At 37.4% G+C, this 27,982-nt stretch overlaps 1 protein-coding gene across 5 annotated transcripts in view; it reads right to left on the bottom strand.

Moving 5' to 3' along the window:
* MNAT1 (menage a trois homolog 1, cyclin H assembly factor (Xenopus laevis)) overlaps nucleotides 1–27,982 on the bottom strand; it is a 217,802-nt gene that overhangs the window by 78,164 nt on the left and 111,656 nt on the right. For 3 of the 5 annotated variants that reach the window (XM_021064622.1, XM_021064673.1, NM_001166316.1), the window contains exon 7: nucleotides 20,903–21,024. In XM_021064622.1, the coding sequence (XP_020920281.1) occupies nucleotides 20,903–21,024 (122 nt within the window). Of the gene's footprint in view, nucleotides 1–20,902; nucleotides 21,025–27,515; nucleotides 27,577–27,982 lie in introns of all 5 variants that reach the window. The other 2 variants (XR_002336329.1, XR_002336325.1) reach the window with 1 other exon arrangement.

Raw genomic sequence — 27,982 nt, 5'->3', positions numbered from 1 at the left:
TGGGAGGATGGAAATAATATAGAAATGAACAATATTCTAAATAGTCTTTGTAAATCTAAATATGAGAACCTTTTATAATTATAGAGTAATGAGACAGTGGTCCTCTCTTCAACCAAATTACAAAGCATCAAAATTTTCAAAAGTAATTTTGATAATACAAATGCCAAAAAAAAAAAAAAGCTTGAACTTACTCCTGAAGTAGGTGCATTTCAATGATACAAATGCAAGCAGAATCAGAAGCAGTGATAAGTTAGAATCTATTAAAGAAGCATTTGAAATCTGGACTCCGTATTGACATGACCATTGATCAGTGGTTAGTTGTACTTAAAGGATGTTGTCATTTGGGGTACATATTCTTGGTTCTTATAAACCAAGAACATATGGAAAAAAAACGATGTGCTATACCTAAATCTCTACAAAATTTTTAATAAAGCTTTTTTCCATTATTTATTCTTACATCTGCAAATTATTCATAAAATAACTTAAAATTATAGAAAAATAAAACGGGTCCATTAGACCTAGATGATAAATGGGAATGACTATTTTTCTTAATAAAAAGAGCATTGGAAACTAATGAAATTCCAGAGCATTATGATAGAAGAAAAGCAGGTGATTTGCCCACCTATGCCCATATATAATTTCCCTTAGCCCCAAAAGTATTATTTCCTAGATTTTTAGGACTCTTTTGAGTAGTACCTTCTACTACTGTGTGCTCTAGTTTAAAGCAACAGATCTCAAACCTTTCTTACCATAATTAATAAATATTCTTTACACAAAAACCCACTACATGTACACATATGCACATATAACTGAAACAAAAGTTTCACAAAACAATACTTACATTTACTATACAATAAATAGTCTATTTTAATTTGTCTAGTTTATTTTATTTTACTCTATTTTTTTAAATATTGGGCATAATCCACAATCTGAAAACACTGCTAATATAGCTTTTCAATATATCATTTTTTAACTTTGATAGTTAAGATGGTACTGGATAAATTATCCATAACAAATAAATTAAAAACCACCAAGACCAGCAGGCAAGTTCAACAAAGAGATGGAAGTGGTAGAGCCATGATGAGGTTATATGTGTTAACTTCAAGTAAATGCAAGGATAGGTAACAACTAAGCCTTGCTCAGAATGGTGGCTTCATGGAAAAGTTACCATAGCGTTCCAAGAAATACCCTTCTGCTATTGACTCATTTGCTGGGAACAAGAACTATCCAGATAGGTCTTACAACTGGAAGGCTACTGTCTCACTAGCAGTTCAAGCCACTGAATCTTTCTTCCTCTTCTTCTCTGGGATGGAGAGGTGAGAAGAGCAGAATAAAGTAAATATTATTACTTCTGCTTCCCTTACTTTCAATTCTTTCTAAATTAAGTTTGAGGTTAAATTCAAAGCAAGAAATCTAAAGACTGAATGAATTTTCCCTAAGCAAAAACAGCTTATGCAACTACAGATGTGATTTTAAAAAATAATAAAATAAAAAAAATTAAAAATAAAAAAAATTTTAAGTAAAAAAAAGAAAACACAAAAAACAAAAACAAAAAAAGCTAATCACTCCATAGCAGAATATTTTTTAAAACTTTAGAAAGTAGCAATCCCTCAAGCTTTGGTATTAACTCATTATAAACTAACACAGAAGATACAATGCATGCTTATGACACAAGGCAAACAAGAGGATGGGAGAGACTAAGCTAGTAACAAAAATACAAAAGTAGTACTAAAGTGCCAACTACACTGGGTGAGGAGATTAAAAGGAAGTAGAAGATGATAAATGATAAGATTTTATTTTGTTTTCATATTCTTTTTTTTTTTTTTAATCTTTATTAGGGCCGCACCTGCAGCATATGGAGGTTCCCAGGCTAGAGGTCAAATCGGAGCTATAGTCACTGGCCTACTCCACAGCCACAGCAATGCGGAATCCGAGCCTCATCTGTGACCTACACCACAGCTCACGGCAACACCAGAGTCTTAACCCACTGAGCAAGGCCAGGGACTGAACCTGCACCCTATGGATACTAGTCAGATTCTCTTTTACTGAGCCACAGTGGGAACTCCTGTTTTCATATTCTTTGGCCCCAGAGAGAGTAAGGACTTGATGAGGTTGGCAAGATGCTCATATTAATCCAAAGGAAAAATCTGAAGACCTCTCCCCACAAAAAGGGCAAGGCAATCATAATAAGACTCTAAAGAAACATAATCATGGTACAATATATGGCTCAACTGAAAATAACATGTATTCACCATGAAAATAGTAAACATTGATTCCACTTAAAAGTGTGCTATAACTGTACTGGAAGGTAACAGGATAAGAGAAATAAGAACAGAGAAGGTGTTTTACAGGGCTGAGTCTTCATCCTCCAATAGGATGTCAAGAAGGAAGTCTAACCCTCAAAATAAAGAAACTGCAGTATAAGAGCTCCCGTCATGGCTCAGTGGTAACGAATCCGACTAGGAACCATGAGGTTGCAGGTTCGATCCCTGGCCTTGCTCAATGGGTTAAGGATCCGGGGTTGCTGTGAGCTATGGTGTAGGTCGCAGACTCAGCTCAGATCCTGCATTGCTGTGGCTCTGGCGTAGGCTGGTGGCTACAGCTCCAATTGGACCTCAAGCCTGGGAACCTCCATGTGCCGCAGGAGCGGCTCTAGAAAAGGCAAAAAGACAAGAAAAAAAAAGAAACTGCAGCATAAAGATGTGCTCATTGGAAGTTTACTTATATATCATGAAATTTGAAAGTAATGAGTAATTATTAAGACGCAGTATGATTTAGAAATATACACATAAATAGTACAACAAAAAATAAGACATAGAAGCTGAGATCCTTAACCCACTGAGCCACCAGGGAACTCCTGAAGAATATTTTTTGTTAATTTTAATTTCAAGTTTCTTTTTCTTTTTTTTCCCCATCTTTTTATAGCCACACCCGCAACATATGGAAGTTTCCTGGGCCAGGGGTCAAATAGGAGCCACAGCAACACCAGATCTGAGCTCCATCTGTGACTTTCACCACAGTTTGCAGCATGACAGATCCTTAACCCATTAAGCAAGCCCAGAGATCTGAACCCACATGCTCACAGAGACGACGTTGGGTTCTTAACCCATTGAACCACAATGAGAACTCAATTTCAAGTTTTTTTCTTTAAGCAACAGATATACAAAAAGCTGGCCAACATCTTAACGATAAGAATGTGTTTGATGGTCTCATAAAACAGCTATTTCGCAATACATTTCAGAAATTGCAGTACAGTTCATGTCTTTCTTTCTTTAGGATTCTTTTCCAGTGACTTTCTAATGTCCCTCAGTCAAAACGCTTTAAACCCACAAATGCACCAGGAACAAGTTCTATTTCTCATCTCTATGGTCACTGGACTACCAGTTTACTTTAAATCTACTGCTTAAACTCAGAAATATATAGTACCACAGGGGAGTTGGAAACAGAAATTATGCCAGAAAGGAGCGAGAAGGATTCTAAAACCATACAAACTTACTCTTGAGTGAGGCTAAATGTAGCTGGGTTTGTCTGGAGGGGCAGGGCTACAGATAAAACTGGGAGTTCTCTGAATTCACTTCTGTATACATTGCAGGAACAAAAAATAAAGATGTGCTCATTGGAAGTTTACTTGTATATCATGAAATTTGAAGTAATAAGAGTAATTATTTAGATGGACCAACAAAAGAGTTTTTTCAGCATGGAGTATTTGAAAACCAACATTGTTTAGAACTGCTAGTACATGCTGATAATAAAACAGATTATCTTTTAATTGGTTTTACTACTCTTCTTAAATTCTCTACAGACAATGCAACCCTTATTGCCTGCACCCAGGATGGACCACCACACCCTTACTATCAGGTCACCTTTACCTAAGCTCCAACCCAAAAGCTTGTGAGTCACTATATCCAACTCATTCCTATTTTCCTCATGGAAGAAAAAGAAAACACAACAACAAGGGAAATTAAAAACTTGGCTCATATCTAGAGCAGAATTTTATCATTTTCTAAGAATATTAATAAGCAAAGTTGCTACATAATTTGTCCTTAAATATACTACCTGAAACTAAAATAATATTCAAAAAACATAATAAAAATAAAGCTCATTCAGATTTTGAAAGCTCTGTACATGGCAAGGTCATACTGTGTGGCAAAGTAAAATATCCTAATACAGTAAGGATCTAGTGCTAGCCTTGCACTAACCAGAGATGTGACTATAAGCACAGGAAAGTTTTCTTCTTTGGCCTCTCCTGTGGTGAACTCAGGAGAGTTCACTCTCTTGTGAAAAAGGAGACTTGCTAAGTTATTTCCTTGCAGTGTCTTTTTTTTTTTTTTTTTTTTTTTTTTTTTGTCTTTTTGCCTTTTCTAGGGTCGCTCCCTTGGCATATGGAGGTTCCCAGGCCAGGGGTCTAATCAGAGCTGTAGCCACCAGCCTACGCCAGAGCCACAGCAACACGGGATCCAAGCCGAGTCTGCAACCTACACCACAGCTCACGGCAACGCTGGATCCTTAACCCACTGAGCAAGGCCAGGGATCGAACCCGCAACCTCATGGTTCCTAGTTGGATTTGTTAACCACTGAGCCACGATGGGAACTCCTTTGCAGTCTCTTTAGAAACATATATTTTTAAAATTTTTGATAAATAAAAAATTGAACTTAAAGCAACTGACACAATTGTTCTGCCTCAAAGATCCTCTCCCCCAGTCTCCCTTATCACACTTAAACTCCCTTATCACACTTAAACGGCAACTTTGTTGCTCAGATATAACCCTGGGAGCAACTTTTTCATACCTCCCCCACATCTAATCCATCAAAAATCATCTATCTGACGCTATCAAAATTATTTTTGTAATCCAGCTACTTTCTCAGCAACTACATTGTTAGTACAAGCCACTACCACCTTAACTAAGACAGTAGCAAGTTTTCACCCACCATCCATTCTAACAGACATTTCTAAACATGTCGTGTGACACACCTTTGTTCAAAATTCTGTGACTTCTCATCTTCTTCAAAGTAAAAGCCCAAATCTTAACCATCATCTCAAAAAAAACCCTACATGATGTAATTGGCAGCCTGCCTTCTTACATAAAAACCTGCTACCACTCTGACCTCATCTCCTATTATTCCCCAATTAATTCACTCTGCTCTTGACACTGGCCTCCTTTCTCTTCCTCATGTACACTCCCACCTCAGGGCCTCTGCATCCATCATAATATTACACTGTTAGTTAGCTTCTTTGCTTAATTCATTCTGTTCAAATATCATCCTACCAAAGATTCTACTCATACCTGTGTAAAATAGCACTCTACTACAATCACCACATATCCCTTAATCCTGCTGTATTTGCCCTCAAAATACTGTCATCTAACAAATTCATTAGTGTATTTATATTGCTCATTTCTTTCCAGCAAAATGTAAGCTTCAGGACAGTGTTTTCTCTGTTTTGCTCACTGCGGTTTGTTTAGTGTCTGTAAGACTAACTGGCACATGGGAGGTGCTTCCTAATCAAATGAGTGATCATCAAATGAATAACAAAAGTAAAAGGGCTGTTAAATAATCAACTGTTTTCTCAATTAACATGAGTTAAGTACTATGAGGTTTCATTTCCCAAAGGAGACAATTATACAAAGATATATTGGGTAGACTGAATTATATAGTGATTTGGGAGGAACTGAGCAAATTCCAATAATACATAGAACTTCCTTTTTTAGGGTCCTGTAGAAATCTGAATTTAAATGATATTTCATTGTAATAAATTATAGTTATAATTTTATTACTGAACTAAATAATTTATTTAGTGTTGCTTTTCTGAGATTAATTTTGGAATATATATATTTTTTAAATTACTATTATGATTTAATAGTCTTAAAGCCCTTACTACAAAAAACTATTCTGGAATCAACTGCATAATTACATTTCCTCAGTGACCTTGTAATCTCGTGAGCATTTACTCTAGACTAAACAGCCTCATTCAGCTGCCCTGCGTCTGACTGTCAATGAAAGAAGCTTGTTTGACAACTGCTTCAAGCAGAAACATATTTTTTTCCACGATTGCAAAACAAGATTTAAAACTTACCAGACTAGCACCAGACTATAACTTTAAACACAAAGGTTCATGATAGATGTGTGAATTGATTTCTAATTCAAATACCAAAAAAAACATACTAAAGACATTTTGCTGTCATAGCCAGAAAAAAAGGTAACTTAGTAACACTTCCATAATTATGACAAAAAATATATATTATATATGCAAAAATATGCAGTCTTTTTTGTGAGTCTTATATTTCTCCATATTCTTTGATTTTCCTGGTGCCCCTAAGAATTTTTCTAAAAACTAATATATAAACTTAAATGGACAGGATCAAAAACAAAACAAACACCTTTTCTCCATTCTTAGACAATCCATGTGTAATAAGTCAATAAGTAAAGATCTTGACCAAAAAAATAGAAATTCTGCAACATGATTTTTAAAAAATACATCAAAATGATAAGAAAAAATCACTTAACAAACCAACATAATAATTAATGAGGAAACACTTGAAGCATTCACAAAAAATTCAGACACAAGAAACTGCAATTATCACAACTGTATAGCACCAGGTTAAGAAGTTCTAGCCAAATACAAAAAAAAAAAAAAAAAAAGAAAGAAGGAAAGAAAGAAACTGGAGAGAGAGCATGTAAAGGAAAAAATTTTTTTCAAATGACAGACTTCCAGATAAAATCTCAGTCACCTAAAAGAACAATTAAAATTATCAGTAAAATAGCTATACATAAAATGAAAATATATTTAAACAATAACAAGTTAGGAAAAAAAGTTAAAAATACAACAAAAATAATTTTATAACAGCAACATATGAAAAGTCAATAAATAATAAATGCCCACTCTCTCCTTATCAGTTTATAAATTTAAAGCAATTCCAAATGAAATACCAAAAAAGTGATGTGTGTTTGTATCTACGGGCGATAGGGATAGCTGTGTCTTAGTTGTTGGTGTGTATTGCTTTGCTTTTTTTGATTCCTTGTTTCATAATATTTTATAATAAAAATTTTCAAATATATAAAAAACTTGATAGAACTGTAGAGTGCTTTGTTGCTTTGGCCAACAAAGTTTACTTGGAAGAACAAATTATAATGCTGAGAACACTTTGAAAAAGATGAGTAGCAAAGGGAGTTCCCGTCATGGCTCAGTGGTAACGAACCCAACCAGTATCCATGAGGGCTCGGGTTCGATCCCTGTCCTCGCTCAGTGGATTAAGGATCCAACTTGCTGTGAGCTGTGGTGTAGGTCACAGAAGTGGCTCAGATCCCGTGTTGCTGTGGCTGTGGCGTAGGCTGTCAGCTATAGCTCTGATTCGACCCCTTGCCTGGGAACTTCCATATGCTGCAGGTGTGACCCTAAAAAAAAAAAAAAAAAAAGACAAAAATATGTGTGTGTGTGTGTGTGTGTGTGTGTGTGTACATACATATATACAGCAAAGGAAGACTTGCCCCACTGTAGTAGGCAGAATACCGAGATGGCCACCAAGATTCCCACTTCCTTGTGTGTATGAACCCTTGCATAATTTTGTCCTCATGGATATGATGGATTTCACTCCTAAGATTATATTATATGGCAAAAAGGATTTTGCAGATCTAATTATAATCTCAAAGTGGTTGATTTTAAGTCAATGAAAAGTGAAATTATCTAAGTGGGTCAAGCAGGTAGGAACCTGTTAAAAAAAGGACGAGATTCAAAGAGATTTTCTCCTAAAAGCACTGAAGATATAAGCCACTGTGAGTTCTCTGTCAGTAAGAAACCTAATCCTTCCAATAACATCAATGAGCTAGGAAGATGATCCCCGCCCAAACCTTGCTTATATGGACCTACATTACCTGCTTACATGTCTAATCTGAGTATAGGATCCAAGTAACCCATGCCCAGACTCATAACTCAAAAACACTGATAATTAACAAGATAAAATGGATGTTATTTCGAGTCAACTAAATTTGTGCTATTTGATACACAGCAATAGGAAATAAATATATGACTTAGTACTAAGACATATCATGAATTTAAATTAATAGAAATGTGATATGGTTAAGAAAACTGAAACAAAAATTAATGCAAAAGGCAATGGACAATAATCCCTAGTATGTTACTATAACATATCAACAGAAAAAAGAACTACTGAATAAACTGTTCTGGGCCAACTGATTTACTAGTTGAAAAACAAGTAAAGTTTTTTTGTAGCTACTTACAAATAAATAAATTCCAGATGGATTAAGCAATTAGATGTAAAAATTGCAGTTACATAAAAAGTATACTATAAATAAATATAAAAACAGTTTTGTGTTGGTTTAGGACTTCTTAAGTAGAAGAGCGATGGAAAATTAACAGGACATCATCAAAATATTTTACTGCTCAAAGATTAAACCTCCTTCACACCAAGTAACCCAGTATACAACAACAGATGAACAGATAAAGGAGATGTATATACAATGTCATAAAAAAGAAGACACTGACATTTGCAACAATGTGGAGGGAACTAGAAAGTATTATGCTTCCTGAAACAAATCAGAGAAACACAAACACTCTGTTATCCACTTATATGTGGAATCTAAAAAATAAAACAAATGGATTTACATATAACAAAACAAAAACTGACTCACAGATATAGAAAACAAACTAGTGGTTAAGAGTAGGGAGAGGAAAAAAGGAAGGACAAGATATGAGTTTGGGATTAAGAAGTACAAACCACTATGTGTAAAATAGATAAGGAACAAGGATATATTGTACTGCACAGGGAAACTTAGACAGTATTTCCTAATAACTTTAAAAGGGATGTACTCTATAAAAATACTGAGTCACTATGCTATAACTTGAAACTAACATAACAGTGTAAATCAGCTATATTTCAATTTAAAAAAAGTTAGATGCTAAACCAATGATGGCCATAGAAAGTCAAAAAGGGGGGAAAAAGAGAAGAGAAAAGAAACACCAGGAGTTCCCATTGTGGCGCAGTGGTTAACGAATCCGACTAGGAACCATGGGGTTGCAGGTTCGATCCCTGGCCTTGCTCAGTGGGTTGGGGATCCGGTGTTGCCATGAGCTGTGGTGTAGGTTGCAGACGAGGCTCGGATCCCGCATTGCTGCGGCTCTGGTGTAGGCCGGTGGCTACAGCTCCAGTTGGACCCCAACCCTGGGAACCTCCACATGCCGTGAGAGCAGCCCAAGAAATGCCAAAAAGACGGAAAAAAGAAACACCATTATTTTGGATGATTTGCAGCTTCAAAAAAAAAAAAAAAAAAACTGATCCTGATTAAACAAACAACAAAAAAACTACTTTACATCATAGACAATATTAAGAAAAAAAGAAAATTTAAAATTTCAAAAGTTAATAGTCTTACTATATGGCTGACATGTAAATAAACAAGGAAAACCACTACCACAATAGAAAAGGGGACAAGGAACAAAAACAGACAATTCATGCAGAGGGAGGAAAGGAAGGAAAGAAATTACTGTGCCACAAATGTAAAGGTAAAGAGTCTCCTAAGGAAATGAAACAGCACATAGATTGTCACAAAAATGTGTGAGATACCATGAGGTTCTTAACAAATATCAAGTATGAGAAGACCAGGACATGCGGCTATGAAGGTAGATAGGGATCAGATTATGCAGGAAATGATGAGCCAATGAATGATATTAATAATAGATATGGCCAGATTGATATATTAGTAAGTTTTCTCTGGCAACAATGAGATTTAAGGAGGGACAAAGAGAGTATTACAACAAAGAAAAAATTTTAGAATATGTTCAATATCCCATCTCAAATTTATGACATATTAAGTCCCAATTTATCAATCATCAATTTTTAAGAGCAAAAGAATGGTCATAAAAAGTATCTCCAGGGTTGGCATAAATCTTCCAGACAATACTACAAAACTAAAGAATCAAAATTGCATAGATATCAGCACAAAACCAGACACGTGGATCAATGGAACAGTAATAGAGAACCTAGAAATATACCCACACACCTACAGTCAGTTAATCTGCAACAAAGGAGGTACAATTATGCAATGGAGAAAAGACAGTCTCTTAAGCAAGTGATGTTGGGAAAGTTGGACAGCTACATGTAAATCAATGAAATTAGAACACTCCCTCACACTAGATATAAAAATAAACTCAAATGGTCTTATATCCAAATATAAGGCATGATACCATAAAAATTCCACAAGAGAACATAAGGAAAACATTCTTGACATAAATTGCAGCAATATTGTCTTAGATCAAACTCCCAAGGCAAAAGAAATAAAAGCAAAAATAAACATATGGGCCCTAATCAAACTTGAAAGCTTTTGCTCAGCAAAGGAAACCTTCCCACAAAACAAAAAGACAACCTACTGAATAGGAGAAAATATTTGCAATGAGGCAACTAACAAGAGGTTCATATCCAAAAATACACAAAAACATCACACAACTTAGTATCACAAAACAAAAACAAAAAATCCCAACCCAACCAAAAAATGGACAGAAAACCTAAACAGTCACTTCTCCAAAGAAGACACATAAATGGCAACAGGCACATGAAAAGATTCTGAACATCACTAATCATTAGAGCGGAAAAAAAAAAAAAAAAACAACATGTATGTAAAAACGTGAATACATATATGTATATACATAATTTTGAATCATTTTGCGGTACACCTGAACTAACACAATATTGTAAATCAATCATACCTGGAAGGAAGGGAGGGAGGGAGGGAGGAGTGCAGCGAGAAAAGAAGGAGGGTGGGAGGGAGGGATCAAGGGAGGGAGAAAGGAGGAAGGCAAAGGAGGGAGGAAGGAAAGAGGGAAGGCAGGGAGAGAGGGACAGAGGGAAGGGAGGAAAGAATCTCCAGGGTTACTGTGAAACCTGGTCTTCTATTTTAGGGGAACTATACCCTATTCTACTCTCTCAAGAATGAACATTTTAATTGTCTTGCTAACAACAATAATGGATTTGGAACAGGTCAGTTACCTCTGTTCAGCAATTTGGTCTTTATCAATGTAGTCTATGGCCATACAAGGAACCAAAATTGGTAGGTGTTGATGGAGAGCAAACAAGAAACTTTCTTCTGATTATCATCAGGTTCCAGTTAACTGAGTTAACCCATACTATGATTACTACCTCAATTTTTTTTCATTACTGTTTTCATAATAATAGCTAATCTTATCAACTGGTTAGAAAGGCCTCAATATTAAATTATCGCAGTTTTTTAAAGTTATCATAACTGACAGCACAGAACTTACATTAGTTATGTTACTGGAAAAGACAGAAATGCAGCTGGCTACAACTCTCTACCACAAAAAAAAATGCAAAAATGTTCTAAAGAAATGAAGATTAAAATTTTATTCTACAGAAATTGGTAGCAAATGGTTTCATTTAAACTCACAAATAAGAAAAATTGAAAAATATACATCTTAAAGATCATAGCTTTTCATGAAACAACAGTTTTTCTTTATTTCTGTAATAGGTACATGAACAGTAGCTAATATTAAAGAAATCACATATATTTAAAATAGTGATATCTGACTAATTTGAAATTGATGAATAAAACTGATAAATGCTTGTAATTCATATCAGATAGTTAAGGGAAATACTCTTCTTTGGGTGGAAGGTGGTAAAATATTAACTAGAAAGCCAGTTCATTATTAAAAAACACTGTCTCACAATGCCAATCAGTGAGACTTTTCTAAACTAATCACTACAGCTGCAATCTGGGGAATTTCAATTAGCAGTTAAATTTTCCCAACGCTTGCTCCCACTGGCATGGAATTAATAAAACATGTTTACACATTGCCTTGAGCAAACCAGGAGAGTACTGCCAATGTAATCTGAACTGTTATTATATATTCATAATACCCTCTTGAATGAAAAATTGTCATTTATTCTTCATCTACTTCTCAAGTTTAACTAACTTTAGAAAATATCCCAGTAAAAACCACCTAAAATCTCGTGGCAATGTATTTCTGATTTCATCCTTTATCTAAGCTATATAGGAGGACAAAAATGTACTTCTTTGGAGACACAATGTCACAGACTCCTTATGCCACAAACTCCCAAAAATATATAATAAAGACCTTATGCCACAGACTCCCAAAAATATATAATAAAAACTATTTTGAAAGTGCCTGCATCCATAGTTTTGCACCAACTGAAGAAAAGCTACAATGTGTATTATTCTTAATTTCACGTCATACAGATTTCAATGCAGACATGGACAGGAAGTAGCTAATTTCTTCTCTATTTGCCTCTAAAAAAATTGCTTCCTCTGTAGGATAACATGATATAAAATGCAAATTTGTTGTAACAGAAGAAGAGAGAGAGAGAGGAGTAAAAGCTGGACAGCTAGAGTTTTACGGGAACGGAGAGAGCTCAACTGAGGCTTTTAGATGAAATCTTCTAACAGAGATACAGATAACTCTTAGACTAGATATGTAACTATTCATTAAGTCAGCTGAAGTTTATATTCCCTATACCCTAAGAGCAGTACCTTTGTAGATATCGCAATGTTCTTTGAAAAGTCACTTCACAGAGTGGCTTCTTTAGTTTCCTTGTACATGTTTCTGAAAATTAGATTATGTAAAAATATAGTCCTAGATCTAGAATAATCTTTAAAACAGTAAGAAAGGGTATACTTCAAATAGTAATTCCAGAAAAGAAAATGAACTAGTAATAAGAGAAATCAATTTAAGATTTATTTTGGGAGTTCCTGTCGTGGCACAGTAGTTAACGAATCCGACTAGGAACCATGACGTTGCGGGTTCGGTCCCTGCCCTTGCTCAGTGGGTTAACGATCCGGCGTTGCCATGAGCTGTGGTGTAGCTTGTAGATGTGGCTCAGATCCGCGTTGCTGTGGCTCTGGCGTAGGCCAGTGGCTACAGCTCCGATTCGACCCCTAGCTTGGGAACCTCCATATGCCACGGGAGCAGCCCAAAGAAATAGCAAAAAAAAGACAAAAAAAAAAAAGATTTATTTTGGCTAATGTTTAATTATGAAGTCATAACATATCACCAAAGAGACCACCTGAGCTAACCCTGGACAAAAAGGAAAACTGTCTGTGTAATTCCATCCCTTTCTTAAGATAAAAGGCTGAAGAGAATGAAGCTGTGAGGTACATTCTATTTTGGTGGATACTTTCTACATCAAGAAAAAGTCAACGTTCCTTTACAATTCTGACATCACTACTGATGATCTAGAAATTCCTCCACTACTTAGCCACAGGACGCTGAAAGAGACTTCAAGTTCTAGTGCTTGAAATACACACAAGATTACTTGTAATCAGAACAATCCATCTTCTTAACTGTTGTGTATATGGAATACATAGTATAGTCTTTGTTGAGAAAGATAAAGGTATGCTCCTAGAATTCTGGAACTAATCGTACTCTAAATAATCAATAATTAATGAAAGCCCCTCAACTACTAAGACAAGATAAAGCCATGATCCAGTATCCTTTTTTAGGTTCAAATAAGATTTTAGGTATGAAAAACTTGGGGAAAATAAAAAATACTATGCTTACACCTTATCTAAAAAGCAGTTACCCTACATTTTAAAATTCAAACCATAATCGTCATAAAGACAGAAGGAAACCTAAAAGGACTCTAAACAATCAAAGGTGATGCCAAAGTTTACTCAATTTAAAAATTTTACTTAAGGTGTTCCTGTTGTGGCACAGTGGAAATGAATCCGACTAGAAACCATGAGGTTGACGGTTCGATCCTTGGCCTCCTCGGTGGGTTAAGGATCCAGTGTTGCTGTGAGCTGTGGTGTAGGTCGCAGACATGGCTGGGCTGATGTTGCTGCAGCTGTAGCTCCAATTGGACCCCTAGCCTGGGAACCTCCATATGCCGCGGGTGTAGCCCTTAAAAAAAAAAAAAAAAAAAAAAGACAAAAAACCATAAGAGAATACCATGAACAACAATACGGCAACAAGTTTGACAATCTGGAAGAAATGGACAGTTTTCTAGAATCTTACAGCCTGCCAAAACTGAATCAAGCAGAAACAGACCAACTGAACAGACCCATCACTAGAAATGAAATTGAAGAGGTCATAAAATCACTCCCTACAAATAAAAATCCAGGACCAGATGGCTTCACAGGCGAATTTTATCAAACATATAAAGAGGAATTGGTGCCCATCCTCCTTAAACTCTTTCAAAAGGTTGAAGAAGAAGGAATACTCCCAAAGACATTCTATGAGGCCACCATCACCCTTATTCCAAAACCAGGCAGAGATACCACCAAAAAAGAAAACTATCGGCCAATATCATTGATGAATATAGATGCAAAAATTCTCAACAAAATCTTAGCCAACCGAATCCAACAACATACCAAAAAAATTATATACACCATGACCAGGTTGGGTTCATCCCAGGTTCACAAGGATGGTTCAACATACGCAAATCAATCAGCATCATACACCACATTAACAAAAGAAAAGTCAAAAACCATATGATCATCTCAATAGACGCAGAAAAAGCATTTGACAAAGTCCAACATCCATTCATGATCAAGACCCTCGCCAAAGTGGGTATAGAGGGAACATTCCTGAATATAATCAAAGCCATTTGTGATAAACCCACAGCAAATATAATCCTCAATGGGGAAAAACTGAAAGCCTTCTCACTCCAATCTGGAACAAGACAGGGATGCCCACTCTCACCACTGCTCTTCAACATAGTTTTGGAAGTCCTGGCCACAGCAATTAGACAAACAAAAGAAATCAAAGGCATCCATATAGGAAGAGAAGAGATAAAACTGTCACTGTATGTAGATGACATGATACTATACATAGAAAACCCTAAGGACTCAACCCCAAAACTCCTTGAACTGATTAATAAATTCAGCAAAGTAGCAGGATATAAGATTAACACTCAGAAGTCAGTTGCATTTCTATACCAGCAATGAAACATTAGAAAAGGAATACAAAAATACGATACCTTTTAAAATTGCACCTCACAAAATCAAATACCTCGGAATACGCCTGACCAAGGAGGTAAAGGACCTATATGCCGAGAACTATAAAACTTTAATCAAAGAAATCAAAGAAGATGTAAAGAAATGGAAAGATATTCCATGTTCATGGATTGGAAAAATCAATACTGTAAAAATGGCCATACTACCCAAAGCACTCTACAGATTCAATGCAATCCCTATCAAATTACCCATGACATTTTTCACAGAACTAGAACAAACAATCCAAACATTTATATGGAACCACAAAAGACCCAGAATCGCCAAAGCAATCCTGAGAAACAAAAACCAAGCAGGAGGCATAACTCTCCCAGACTTCAAGAAATACTACAAAGCCACAGTCATCAAAACAGTGTGGTACTGGTACCAAAACAGACACACAGACCAATGGAACAGAATAGAGAATCCGGAAATAAACCCTGACACCTTTGTTCAATTAATCTTTGACAAGGGAGGCAAGAACATAAAATGGGAAAAGGAAAGTCTATTCAGCAAGCATTGCTGGGAAACCTGGACAGCAGCATGCAAAGCAATGAAACTAGAACACATCCTCACACCATGCACAAAAATAAACTCCAAATGGCTGAAAGACTTAAATATACGACAGGACACCATCGAACTCCTAGAAGAAAACATAGGCAAAACACTCTCTGACATCAACATCATGAACATCAACATCAGGTCAGTCTCCCAAAGCAATAGAAATTAGAGCAAAAATAAACCCATGGGACCTCATCAAACTGAAAAGCTTTTGCACAGCAAAGGAAACCCAAAAGCAAACAAAAAGACAACTTTCAGAATGGGAGAAAATTGTTTCAAATGATGCAACTGACAAGGGCTTAATCTCTAGAATATATAAACAACTTATACAAACCAACAGCAAAAACACCAATCAATCAATGGAAAAATGGGCAAAAGACCTGAATAGACATTTCTCCAAAGAAGATATACAGATGGCCAACAAACACAGGAAAAAATGCTCAACATCGCTGATTATAAGAGAAATGCAAATCAAAACTACCATGAGATATCACCTCACACCAGTCAGAATGGCCATCATTAATAAATCCACAAATAACAAGGGCTGGAGGGGCTGTGGAGAAAAGGGAACCCTCCTGCACTGTTGGTGGGAATGTCAACTGGTACAGCCACTATGGAGAACAGTTTGGAGACACCTTAGAAATCTATACACAGAACTTCCATATGACCCCACAATCCCACTCTTGGGCATCTATCCGGACAAAACTCTACTTAAAAGAGACACGTGCACCCGCATGTTCATTGCAGCCCTATTCACAATAGCCAGGACATGGAAACAACCCAAATGTCCATCCACAGATGATTGGATTCGGAAGATGTGGTATATATACACAATGGAATACTAATCAGCCATCAAAAGGAATGACATAATGCCATTTGCAGCAACATGGATGGAACTAGAAACTCTCATACTGAGTGAAATGAGCCAGAAAGACAAAGACAAATACCATATGATATCACTTATAACTGGAATCTAATATCCAGCACAAATGAACATCTCCTCAGAAAAGAAAATCATGGACTTGGAGAAGAGACTTGTGGCTGCCTGGGGGGAGAGGGAGGGAGTGGGAGGGATCGGGAGCTTGGGTTTATCAGACACAACTTAGATTAGATTTACAAGGAGATCCTGCTGAATAGCATTGAGAACTTTGTCTAGATACTCATGTAGCAACAGAAGAAAGGGTGGGGGAAAAATGTAATTGTAATGTATACATGGAAGGATAAACTGACCCCCTTGCTGTACAGTGGGAAAATAAAAAAAAAAATTATTAAAAAAAATTTACTTAAAATAACAAGAAAAAAATCCCATCAATCAAGCTAATTCTCTCTCTCTCTCTCTCTCTCTCTCTCGCTTTTTTGGGGGGCCATACTCACAGCATATGGAAGTTCCCAAGGTAGGGGTCAAATCCAAGCTACAGCTGACAGCCTACACAACAGCCACAGCAACGTGGGATTTGAGCCAAATCTAAGACCTATACCACAGCTCACGGCAATGCCAGATCCCTGACTCAATAAGCGAGGACAGGAATCGAACCCACATCCTCATGGATACTAGTCAGATACCTTTCCACTGTGCCACAACGGGAACTTCAAGCTACATCTGTTTTACATAGAATTCCAACAGGGTTAAATATTCACATACACACATACAGCAGCATCACCACCACAACAGATTAAATAAAAAGGATGGGGAGGATATTCCATCGAAGAGACCTAATAAAAATCATCAAAAACTTAACATGCAGGAAGAAATAAACCATTAAAACAAACAAACAAACAAACAAATAGCCAGGACTCAGCTGCTAGAGGAGGGCAAAGGTTGGGTGCCACTGGAGGAGGAGGAGAAAATCTACTGCCACTGTCCCTAACCCTATACTGAAAGAGACAAAATCCTTCATCCACTGAGGAAAGGCAGGAAACCCATTCTTACCTAAACTAAGGTACTGATGCACAACAGAGGGTGAAGGAGGGGCAAGAAACTGTCTTATACCCAAGACCTCCCATCCCCACCAAGACTTAGCTCAGCTTCAGGGCTGGGAGAGGAATAGCAAACCTACCCACATTCTGAAGTAGGAGACAGGAGTTGTCATCCTCTGGGGAAGGCGGCACTATTGTTGTATGCTGAGAAGGCACTATTCTAAGACTCTGGCACAGAGAACCTCCTAAGAGTAAGAGTGGAACAGAACTAAGAAACCCCCTGGCTCCCACCATAGGACTGACTCCAAGGAAAAAGCAAGAGAAGTCTATTGTTGAGGAGGGGCACTGAGAGAGAAGACCTCTCTGTGGCTCACGCTTGCAAAGTCTGCTGAAAGTAAGAAGACTAAGAAAATTCCTCCAGCACTCCAGGCCTCCTACTAGACACAAAGTAGCAAGAGACCATGGCTGGAAGAATTTGAAGCCTGAGATATACTGACAGTAAGTAACCTTAGCAACAACAAAACCCAAAATAAGATAAAACTACAGACTTGATACTCAACGCCCTACACTAATCGCCTAACAGGAAAAGGGACATCAATATTTCCAGCCACAAATATTATTTATCTCAGTCTCTACTGTTCTGTTGCACAGAATGTCCAATATTCAAACAAAAATCACAATAAACACAAGAAAGCAGGAAAACACGTCTATTATCAAGTTGTAAAATAGTTCACAGAACCAGACCTAGAGATGAGAGAACTATCAAAGAGGCACTTGAAAATAAAACGATTAATAAGCTGAAGGATTAAGTGGAAAGAGTAGATACTATGCATAGACAGAGAATTTCAGCAGATGCAATTACAACAAAAAGGAGCAAAATGGAAATGCTAGAAATGAAACTGCAATATCAGAAAGAATTCTTTTGATGGACTTCTCAGCAGAGGGGACACAGAAGATAAGTTATCTATGAGAATAGGACAATAGGAATTACTCAAACTTTTGAAACACAAACTCAAGAAAAAGATTAAAAAGCACAAAACAGAGCATCCAAGAACTGTAAAACAACATCATCAGAGTGTCAGAATGAAAACCAAGAAAATGGGGCAGAAGAAATCTGTGAAGAGATACTGGTTATTTATAAAATAAAAACAAATTAAAAAGCTAAGATTTCAGAGAAATTTTTAAAGCTCAGAGAAACTATATCTTTATACATAATGTCAGGTTATTGTAGAAAACATAATAAATCTTGCTTTTTTAACCCAATCTGGCAATTTCTGCCTATTTTTTGGAATATTTAGACCTATGCTATCAAATATGTTAGCACTAACCATATGTAGTTATTTAAATTAAATTGAATAAATTTAAAACAGAATTCTTCACTTGCACTAAGCACATTCAAGTGCCCAGTAGAAACATGCAACTGGTGGCTGCTCTACCGGACAGCACAGACATAGAATATTCCTAACTCAAAAAGCTTTACTGGATAGTGCTAGTTTAGAACATTTACATTTAATGTAATTACTGATACAGTTAAGATAAAATCTGGAGTTCCCGTCGTGGCACAGTGGTTAACGAATCCGACTAGGAACCATGAGGTTGCGGGTTCGGTCCCTGGCCTTGCTCAGTGGGTTGAGGACCCGGCGTTGCCGTGGGCTGTGGCGTAGGTTGCAGACGTGGCTCGGATCCCACATTGCTGTGGCTCTGGTGTAGGCCGGTGGCTACAGCTCCAATTGGACCCCTAGCCTGGGAAACTCCATGTGCCGCAGGAGTGGCCCAAGAAATGGCAAAAAAAAAAAAAAAAAAAAAAAAGATAAAATCTACTACCATGCTATTTGTTCCCTTAATTATACCATTTATTTTTGCTCCTCTCTCTTTCTGCCCTCCTTTTCGTTAACAAAGTATTTTTAATGATCTCACTGTTTTCTCTGCTATGGGCTTACAGACTATCCCTCTTTGTTTTACATTTTTAGTTGTTGCTCTAGGGTTTAGAGTAAACATCTCCAAATACTACTATACCAACATCTCCAAATACTATAATACCACTTCTTAATGTGTCTAAGAACATTATAATAGTAAAGTTTTTTCATCTTCTTATTCTTTATACTAGCTATTGTACATTTTAATTTTGTGTTATTATTCATGGCCATTTCCATAGTCTTTCAAATGTAATTCTGATGCTAAAATTATTTAAAAAGGCAACTGTAACAGAGAAGTACTATCTATCTTAAGTATTTTATCTTCACCAAGATTAAAAATAAAGATTTTAAGAAAGCTTATTTTAGAGATACAGAAATCTGACCCTTGCTAGCCCAGTAAGAGATAAGAAATCAATGTCTATATCAATTATAACTATTTTACATCATAAAACCCAACACTGCCAGTCTTTTCAAGCTTCAATTTTAGTATTTAGCCCAGTTATTTGGTAATTTGTTACCTCAAACTCAAAAAGGGTTTTAGGTTTTATTTCACTTTCCCACAGATTCACATTTGGGAGATTGCAGGAGTTTTAAAAGAAGATAAAACTAAAGTAAATCTTAAGATCTAGGAATTATCTATTATTTTAACAGTAATTTGACCTTGGGGCCTCCATATTTATATGTAAAATGGTACACATTATGTTCAAGGTTGCAGTTTTGGTTCTGAGAACACATGTAGGTTTTATAACTTGTTTCATCTATCTTATTTCTGTTGTTGGGGCCTTTTTTAACTTACTTTTTTATTACTTAGTTTCACTATATCCATTATTTTCTTTTCGCATAATATTTTTTACTTTATTTTACTTTGGTAAGAAACAACTATTTCTAGATCATCTTTTCATTAAATAGTTTAGATTGAGATATTGATCAGGATATTATTTACTCCATTCAACAAAGTTTGTGCCTGCACTTTTCAAGTACAAAAATACCTATTTGTTCCCCTACCACAGAATGTAATCATCGCTCACAAAAGCCACAATCCTAGGTTCATTTCCAAAATGGTTGTATATTATAGCTTTTGAGACACCAGGCCAAACCTACATTATACTGTTTGACAAAATATATATTTTGTGGTTTATTTCTCATAATTTTACTGTACACAGCACACAGTGAGTTAAATCTATCCTTTTTCATGGCAAGGAGCTCAACTCCATTTTCACTGGCTTACTACTGACTACATTATAACTCTACTTCTAAAGAAAAAAATACACAGTGAGCTAAAAATGAACAGTTACTTCAGTAAGGCTGCCTTAAAAGTTAAATAATATGATCCAATCTGAATCTCAAAAGACCTAAAAAGACCATAGGAAAAAATAATGTATTAACTTAGCATTAAATTTTTAAAAAGAGTAAAGTTATGTAAACTCAAAAATCTAAGAATGCTAAGGTGTCAGTTAAAAACAGTAACAATTTTTAAAAAAGTAACACTAAAGCTCTAAACATCAGCTCCTCAATGAGAAGTTCTTCTGGACACTTACCCAAGCCTTCCTAGCATCTCAAGCTCAGGAACTTGTGGTCCACATGTCTCTATTTGCAGTGGTTGGTATTCATAGAGAGCTTCTTCAAGCTTGTGAATGGGTGCTAATGAAATATGCTGACCCTGTTAAAAAAATGAAGGAAAATGATACCTCTTAATATTACGTTCATATTACTATTTACAGTCACTTTTTTTTTTTTTTTTTTTTTTAGGGCTGCACCTGCAATATATGGACATTCCCAGGCTGAAGTAGAATCGAAGATGCAGCTGCCAGCCTACACCACAGCCATAGCAACATTGAATCATTAACCCACTGAGCAAGGCCAGGGATCAAACCTGCATCCTCATGGATACTAGTCGGGTTCATAACCCACTGAGCCACAATGGGAACTCCCTGCAGTCACTTTAAATGTGAACTAAATTCCTTACATTAAAAATATTACTCATATATATGTAAATTTGGTGATAAGAAGTTGCTAATCAATGGGTATAAAGATTAAGTCATACAAGATGAAATCATTCTAGAGATCTGCTGTACAACATAGTATCTACAGTTAACAATATTGTACACTTAAAAATCTGTCAGGTAGGTAATATCATGTTAAGTGTTTTTTACCACAATAAATTTTTTTTTAAAGATCACAGTCAAAAAAAAAAAAAAAGGAGTTCCCTGGTAACCTAGCATTTAAGGATTTAGTATTGTCGCTGCTAAGGCTTAGGTTACTGCTGTGGCTTGAGTTCCACCCCAGCCCAATCCAGAACTTCCACATGCCGTGGATACAGCTCCCCCCAAAAAAAACAAAAACAAAACAAAACAAAAACACCCATACTCATATGTAGTCTTAAAAGTAGGTTACAGGGGAGTTCCCGTCGTGGCGCAGTGGTTAACGAATCCGACTAGGAACCATGAGGTTGCGGGTTTGATCCCTACCCTTGCTCAGTGGGTTAACGATCTGGCATTGCCGTGAGCTGTGGTGTGGGTCACAGACGCAGCTCAGATCCCGAGTTGCTGTGGCTCTGGCGTAGGCTGGCAGTTACAGCTCCGATTCAACCCCTAGTCTGGGAACCTCCATATGCCGCGTGAGCGGCCCAAGAAATGGCAAAAAGACAAAAAGACAAAAAAAAAAAAAAAAAAATACAGCATTTATAGGGAAATACATTACTCAATGGTAATTCTACTTACCATGAAAATAGTAAAAGAAAGTTCATAAGTGAAACACAACCTGGTCTTATAATGTTCAATCTATTTCTCCCTCAAAGCTGGTGTAAGATAGATGCTAAGTTTCTCAAATCTAAAGTTAAAAAAGGAGTTTCCTTCGTGGTGCAGTGGTTAACGAATCCGAATAGGAACCATGAGGTTGCGGGTTCGGTCCCTGGCCTTACTCAGTGGGTTAAAGATCCAGCGTTGCCGTGAGCTGTGGTGTAGGTTGCAGACGAGGCTCAGATCCCGCGTTGCTGTGGCTCTGGCATAGGCCAGCGGCTACAGCTCTGATTCGACCCCTAGCCTAGGAACCTCCATATGCTGTGGGAGCAGCCCTAGAAAAGGCAAAAAAAAAGACCAAAAAAAAAAAGTAAAGTTAAAAAAGATCTTATAGGAAAAATCGCTGACATAACTAAATTTTTTTTTTAAAAGTCCCCAAGAGACTAGATGTCTCAACATGAAGTCCTATGGGGAAAATGTGAAGGGGTTTTAAGAGACTGGAGGCAAAAGAGTGTTTAAAAGTTTCTGGATGCAAAATGATAATGAAAGTGATATTTCTACTAAAACAGTAAGTGTGATAGTATTCTAAATTATCAGGAAAAGGAAGATTCAGATTAAAGAAATCACATTATATAATGCATTAGTGATATATACAACATTTAAATTAAATTTGACTTGGTACCAAATGGTATGGTATACACTGAAGGGCTATAGAAAATCAAAAGAGAGGAAGAATCAATGAAAGGTAGAAAACTAAAACACTGCGACTTGTGCTAGAACTCAGAGGGCAGACAAAGTCTGTAAAAGCAAGGCAATGGAGAGGACAGCAGTATTACTAGAGAAGTATGTTGTGTCTTAAGACAAAGGAAATAAACACAAGCAGAGAGTGGATATACGGAGGAGACGGGGATGGAAAGAGACTGAATCAGTATAGCATAGCTTAATTACAACTAGAAAATACTCCAAGACTAATTTGAACTCATATGGTAAAAGATTAGACCCTTTAAAACCTTTAAAACAATGTTGAAACACACTTCTTATCCCCATCAGGTTACCAAATAAATAAATAAATGAATAATGCTCACTATAACAAGAGAGTGTAAAGAAAGATGTTCTTATACACTGCTGATAGGAAAACAAATAACGGAATTGCTTTCTTTATGAAAAACAATTTAAAAGCCTTTAAAGTTCACATATTTTATTTTATTTTTTGTCTTTTTGCCATTTCTAGGGCTGCTCCCTCGGCATATGGAGATTCCCAGGCTAGGGGTCTAATCAGAGCTGTAGCCGCCGGCCTATGCCAGAGCCAGCAACGCGGGATCCAAGCCATGTATGCAACCTACACCACAGCTCACGGCAACACTGGATTCCTAACCCACTGAGCAAGGGCAGGGATCGAACCCTCAACCTCATGGTTCCTATTCGGATTCGTTAACCACTGCGCCATGATGAGAACGCCTGAAGTTCATATATTTTTAACCCAATAATTCTACTTGTAAGAATCTACAAGAAAAAAATCAGAAATATACTAATCAAATCTTTATTCAAAAGACTGTTCATCGTAGTTTAATTTATAATAGTGAAAAGCCAAAAAGAACATAAAATGTTCAGCAACACTGGAAAATTTAAGTAAACATGAGTTCAACTGTAACAACACATATCCCATTTAAAATTATGTTCAAAGAGAAGTTAATGAGGCTGATCTACTTTTTAAATCTGAATTTTAAAAAGCTATAACAAAAATACCACAGTGTTAACTGTAGTCATTTCTAGGTGAGCAGATTGTGAAGTGTTTATGCACTTTATGCAGTATTTTCTACATTGGCCACAATGGGTATATTTTACATTTTTAACCATAAAAAAGATAATAAAAACATACTAGGGTCCATACTGAATAACACCATAGGGGGAAAATTAGAAAAACCATACTATATGACAACTAGCCTGGTCTCTTCATTAAGTCAATGTCACAAGAAGGGAAGACAAGAAGTGAGGCATGAGATAGGCGCTGTTTTAGATTTTAAAAGAATTAAGAAGTTTAATAAATAAACAAGAGTCATTAGCCCAGTACTGATTTAGGAAGGTAAAAAAGAGTCCTGAGACATTTAGGGGACAACTGATAAAATGTGAATATGGACTAGGTATAAGGTTACATTACAGTATTTTTCTTAGTTTTGTTTGGTGTGGTGATGGCATTACGTTATATATAAGAATGTCCTGGGAGCTCCTGCTGTGGTGCAATGGAAACAAATCCAACTAGCGTCCATGAGGATGCAGATCTGATCCCTGGCCTCAATCAGTGGGTTAAGGATCGGGTGTTGCCATGAGCTATGGTGTAGGTCACAGACACGGCTCGGATCCTGTGTTGCTATGGTTGTGGTTGGCCAGTGCCTATAGCTCTGATTCGACCCCTAGCCTGGGAACTTTCATATGCAGCAGGTGCGGCCCTAAAAAGCAATAAAAAAAAATGTCCTATACCAGGGCAGGTTAGAGGGAGATAGAGGCTAAAGATTTTAAAGGTAAAATTTCAAGTAACTACAATTCAAAATTGTTCAGGAAAAAAAATACATATATATGAAGCAAATTAAAGACTACTGGCCAACAAACACATGAAAAAAATGCTCAACATCACTAATTATTAGAGAAATGCAAATCAAAACTACCATGAGGTACCACCTCACACCAGTCAGAATGGGCATCATTAATAAGTCCACAAGTAACAAATGCTGGAGAGGGTGTGGAGAAAAGGGAACCCTCCTGTACTGTTGGTGGGAATGTAAACTGGTACAACCACTATGGAAAACAGTATGGCGGTACCTCAGAAAACTATACATAGAACTACCATATGACACAGCCATCCCACTCTTGGGCATATATCCGGACAAAACTTTCCTTGAAAAAGACACATGCACACACATGTTCACTGCAGCACTATTCACCATAGCCAAGACATGGAAACAACCCAAATGTCCATCGACAGATGAATGTATTAAGAAGATGTAGTATATGCACACAATGGAATACTACTCCACCATAAAAAGGAACAAAATAATGCCATTTGCAGCAACCTGGATGGAACTAGAGATTCTCATACTAAGTGAAGTAAGTCAGAAAGACAAATACCATACGATATCACATACATCTGGAATCTAATATATGGCACAAATGAACCTTTCCACAGAAAAGAAAATCATGGACTTGGAGAACAGATTTGTGGTTGCCAAGAGGGAGGGAGTGGGATGGATTGGGAATTGGGGGTTAGTAGAAGCAAACCCTTGCCTTTAGAATCGATAAGCAACGAGATCCTGTTGTACAGCCCTGGGAACTATGTCTAGTCACTTATGACAGAGCATGATAATGTGAGAAAAAAGAATGTATGTACGTATGTGTAACTGGGTCACCTTGCTGTACAGTAGAAAACTGACAGAACACTGTAAACCAGCTATAATGGGAAAAAGAAATCATTATAAATGGAAAAAAAAAAAAAGATTACTGAATCTAGGAGTTCCTGTCGTGGCTCTGTGGTTAACGAACCTGACTAGTAACCATGAGGCTGCAGGTTCGATCCCTGGCCCCATTCAATGGATTAAGGATCCAGTGTTGCTGTGAGCTATAGTGTAGGTTGCAGGCTTGGCTCAAATCCCGCATTGCTGTTGTTACAGCAGATACCCAGCAGCCCTGCGCTGCAGCGTTATCAGCTCTGGCGACAGCCCCGTGGCTGTAGCGTACCAGCTCCAGTAGCTCTGTGGCCGTAGTGGATCAGCTCTTTTACCCGGCGAGAAACCAAGCGAGCACTACGGAGAGTTGGAGAACTCAGGTTTATTACGCCAGCGGGCTCAGACGAGATCGCTCTCCAGAGTCTGAGCCCGGAAGAAGGGTTTCACAAGGCTTTTATGGGCTACGACTTCCAGGTCCAAGCTTGGCTAGTTGGACTGGAGTGAAGTCAGGCAAGGTAGTAGATGCAGAAACAAATTTACAGAAGCAGATGCATGGGGGAGGACTGGTTGGGGCAGTTGGCTAGACTTTGCTTAGTCATCATGGCTGGGGTCTCTCCTTTCTACATTTTATTGGGACATTTTCTCCTACACTGTGGCTGTGGCAGAGGCCGGCAGCTACAGCTCTGATTCGACCCCTAGCTTTAGGAACCTCCATACGCCGTGGGTGCAGCCCTAAAAAGACCGAAAAATTAGGCATATAAGTATTCACTGTATGATTTTTTTCTGCTTTACCAATTTTTATTTGGGGTTTTATTGGGGGGCGGTTGTTTTGCTTTTGAGGGCCACATTTGCAAGCATATAAAAGTTCTGAGGCTAGGAGTCAAATTGGAACAGCAGCTGCCAGCCTACACCACAGCCACAGCGATGCCAGATCTCAGATATAGGCGGTATCTGTGACCTACGCCGCAGCTCACAGCTATGCCAAATCCTTAACCCACTCAGCAAGGTCAGGAATTGAACCAATATCCTCATGGATACTAGTTGGATTCGTAACCCGCTGAGCCTCAATGAGAACCCCTTGCTTTACCATTTTTTAAATGTTTCGGGAGTTGCCGTCGTGGCGCAGTGGTTAACGAATCCGACTAGGAACCATGAGGTTGCGGGTTTGATCCCTGCCCTTGCTCAGTGGGTTAACGATCCGGCGTTGCCGTGAGCTGTGGTGTAGGTTGCAGACGCGGCTCGGATCCCGCGTGGCTGTGGCTCTGGCGTAGGCCGGTGGCTACAGCTCCGATTCAACCCCTAGCCTGGGAACCTCCATATGCCGCGGGCGCGGCCCAAGAAATAGCAACAATAACAACAACAACAACAACAACAACAAAAGTTTCATCATAAATAATTTAAAAATTTATCTTGGAATCTTTGTTAGTTTCCCCAAACAAAATTACGTATTTATAGCAGAGAAAAATGTAATAGTTCCAAAGAAAGAAGTGCCTAGAATCAAGAAGGTCAGGTTTGTAGTTATTTTATTTTAGTTTATTTTGCTTTTTAGGGCCAAACTCACGTCATATGGAATTTCCAGACTAGGGGTCAAATCGAGGCTACAGCTACTGGCCTACACCACAGCCACAGCAACATGGAATTGGAGTTGTGTCTGAGACCCACACCACAGCTCACGGCAACACTGGATCCCCAACCCACTGAGCAAGGCCAAGGATCAAACCTGCATCCTCATGGATACTAGTCAGATTCATTGCCACTGAGCCACAACAGGAACTCCTGTAGCTATTTTAGTAATGAGGGTTTTGTAATAATTAAAATTGTAAGACTTGGCAGCTAATCTGGCATAGCTGAGTTGAATACAAAAATGTGAAAAACAGACAAAGTTGAAGATTAACAGACACAGAGAAACTGGGAAAGAGGAAAGAAGAAGGTAAAAAAGATGAAATACAGACAGGGAGAAAATATGTGTAAATCACCTGCTTTACGGAGAATTTGTATCCAGAATACATGCAACAGACTTTTATAACTGAATAATTCCTTTAAAAAAAAAAAACAAAATATAATTTTAAATGGGTAAAGATTCTAATAGACATTTCACCAAAAAAGAAACAGAAATGACTCACAAGTATACGAAATAATGCTTAACACCATTAAGCTTTAGAAAAATATAAATTAAAACCACAATGACAGGAGTTCCTTTCTTGGCTCAGCGGTTAACGAACCCGATTAGTATCCATGAGGATGCAGGTTCTATCCCTGGCCTCACTCAGTGGGTTTAAGGATCTGGCATTGCCATGAGCTGTGGTGTAGGTCACAGATGCAGATCATGTGTTGCTGGGGCTGTGCTGTAGGCTAGAAGCTGTAGCTCTGATTCGACCTCTAGCCTGGGAACATCCTTATGCCATGAGTGCAGTCCTAAAAAGCAAAAACAAAACAAAACAAA

The sequence above is a fragment of the Sus scrofa genome, chromosome 1 (genome assembly GCF_000003025.6).
Source record: "Sus scrofa isolate TJ Tabasco breed Duroc chromosome 1, Sscrofa11.1, whole genome shotgun sequence".
NCBI classification, from domain to species: domain Eukaryota; kingdom Metazoa; phylum Chordata; class Mammalia; order Artiodactyla; family Suidae; genus Sus; species Sus scrofa.
This window is presented reverse-complemented; position numbering and strand designations above follow the sequence as displayed.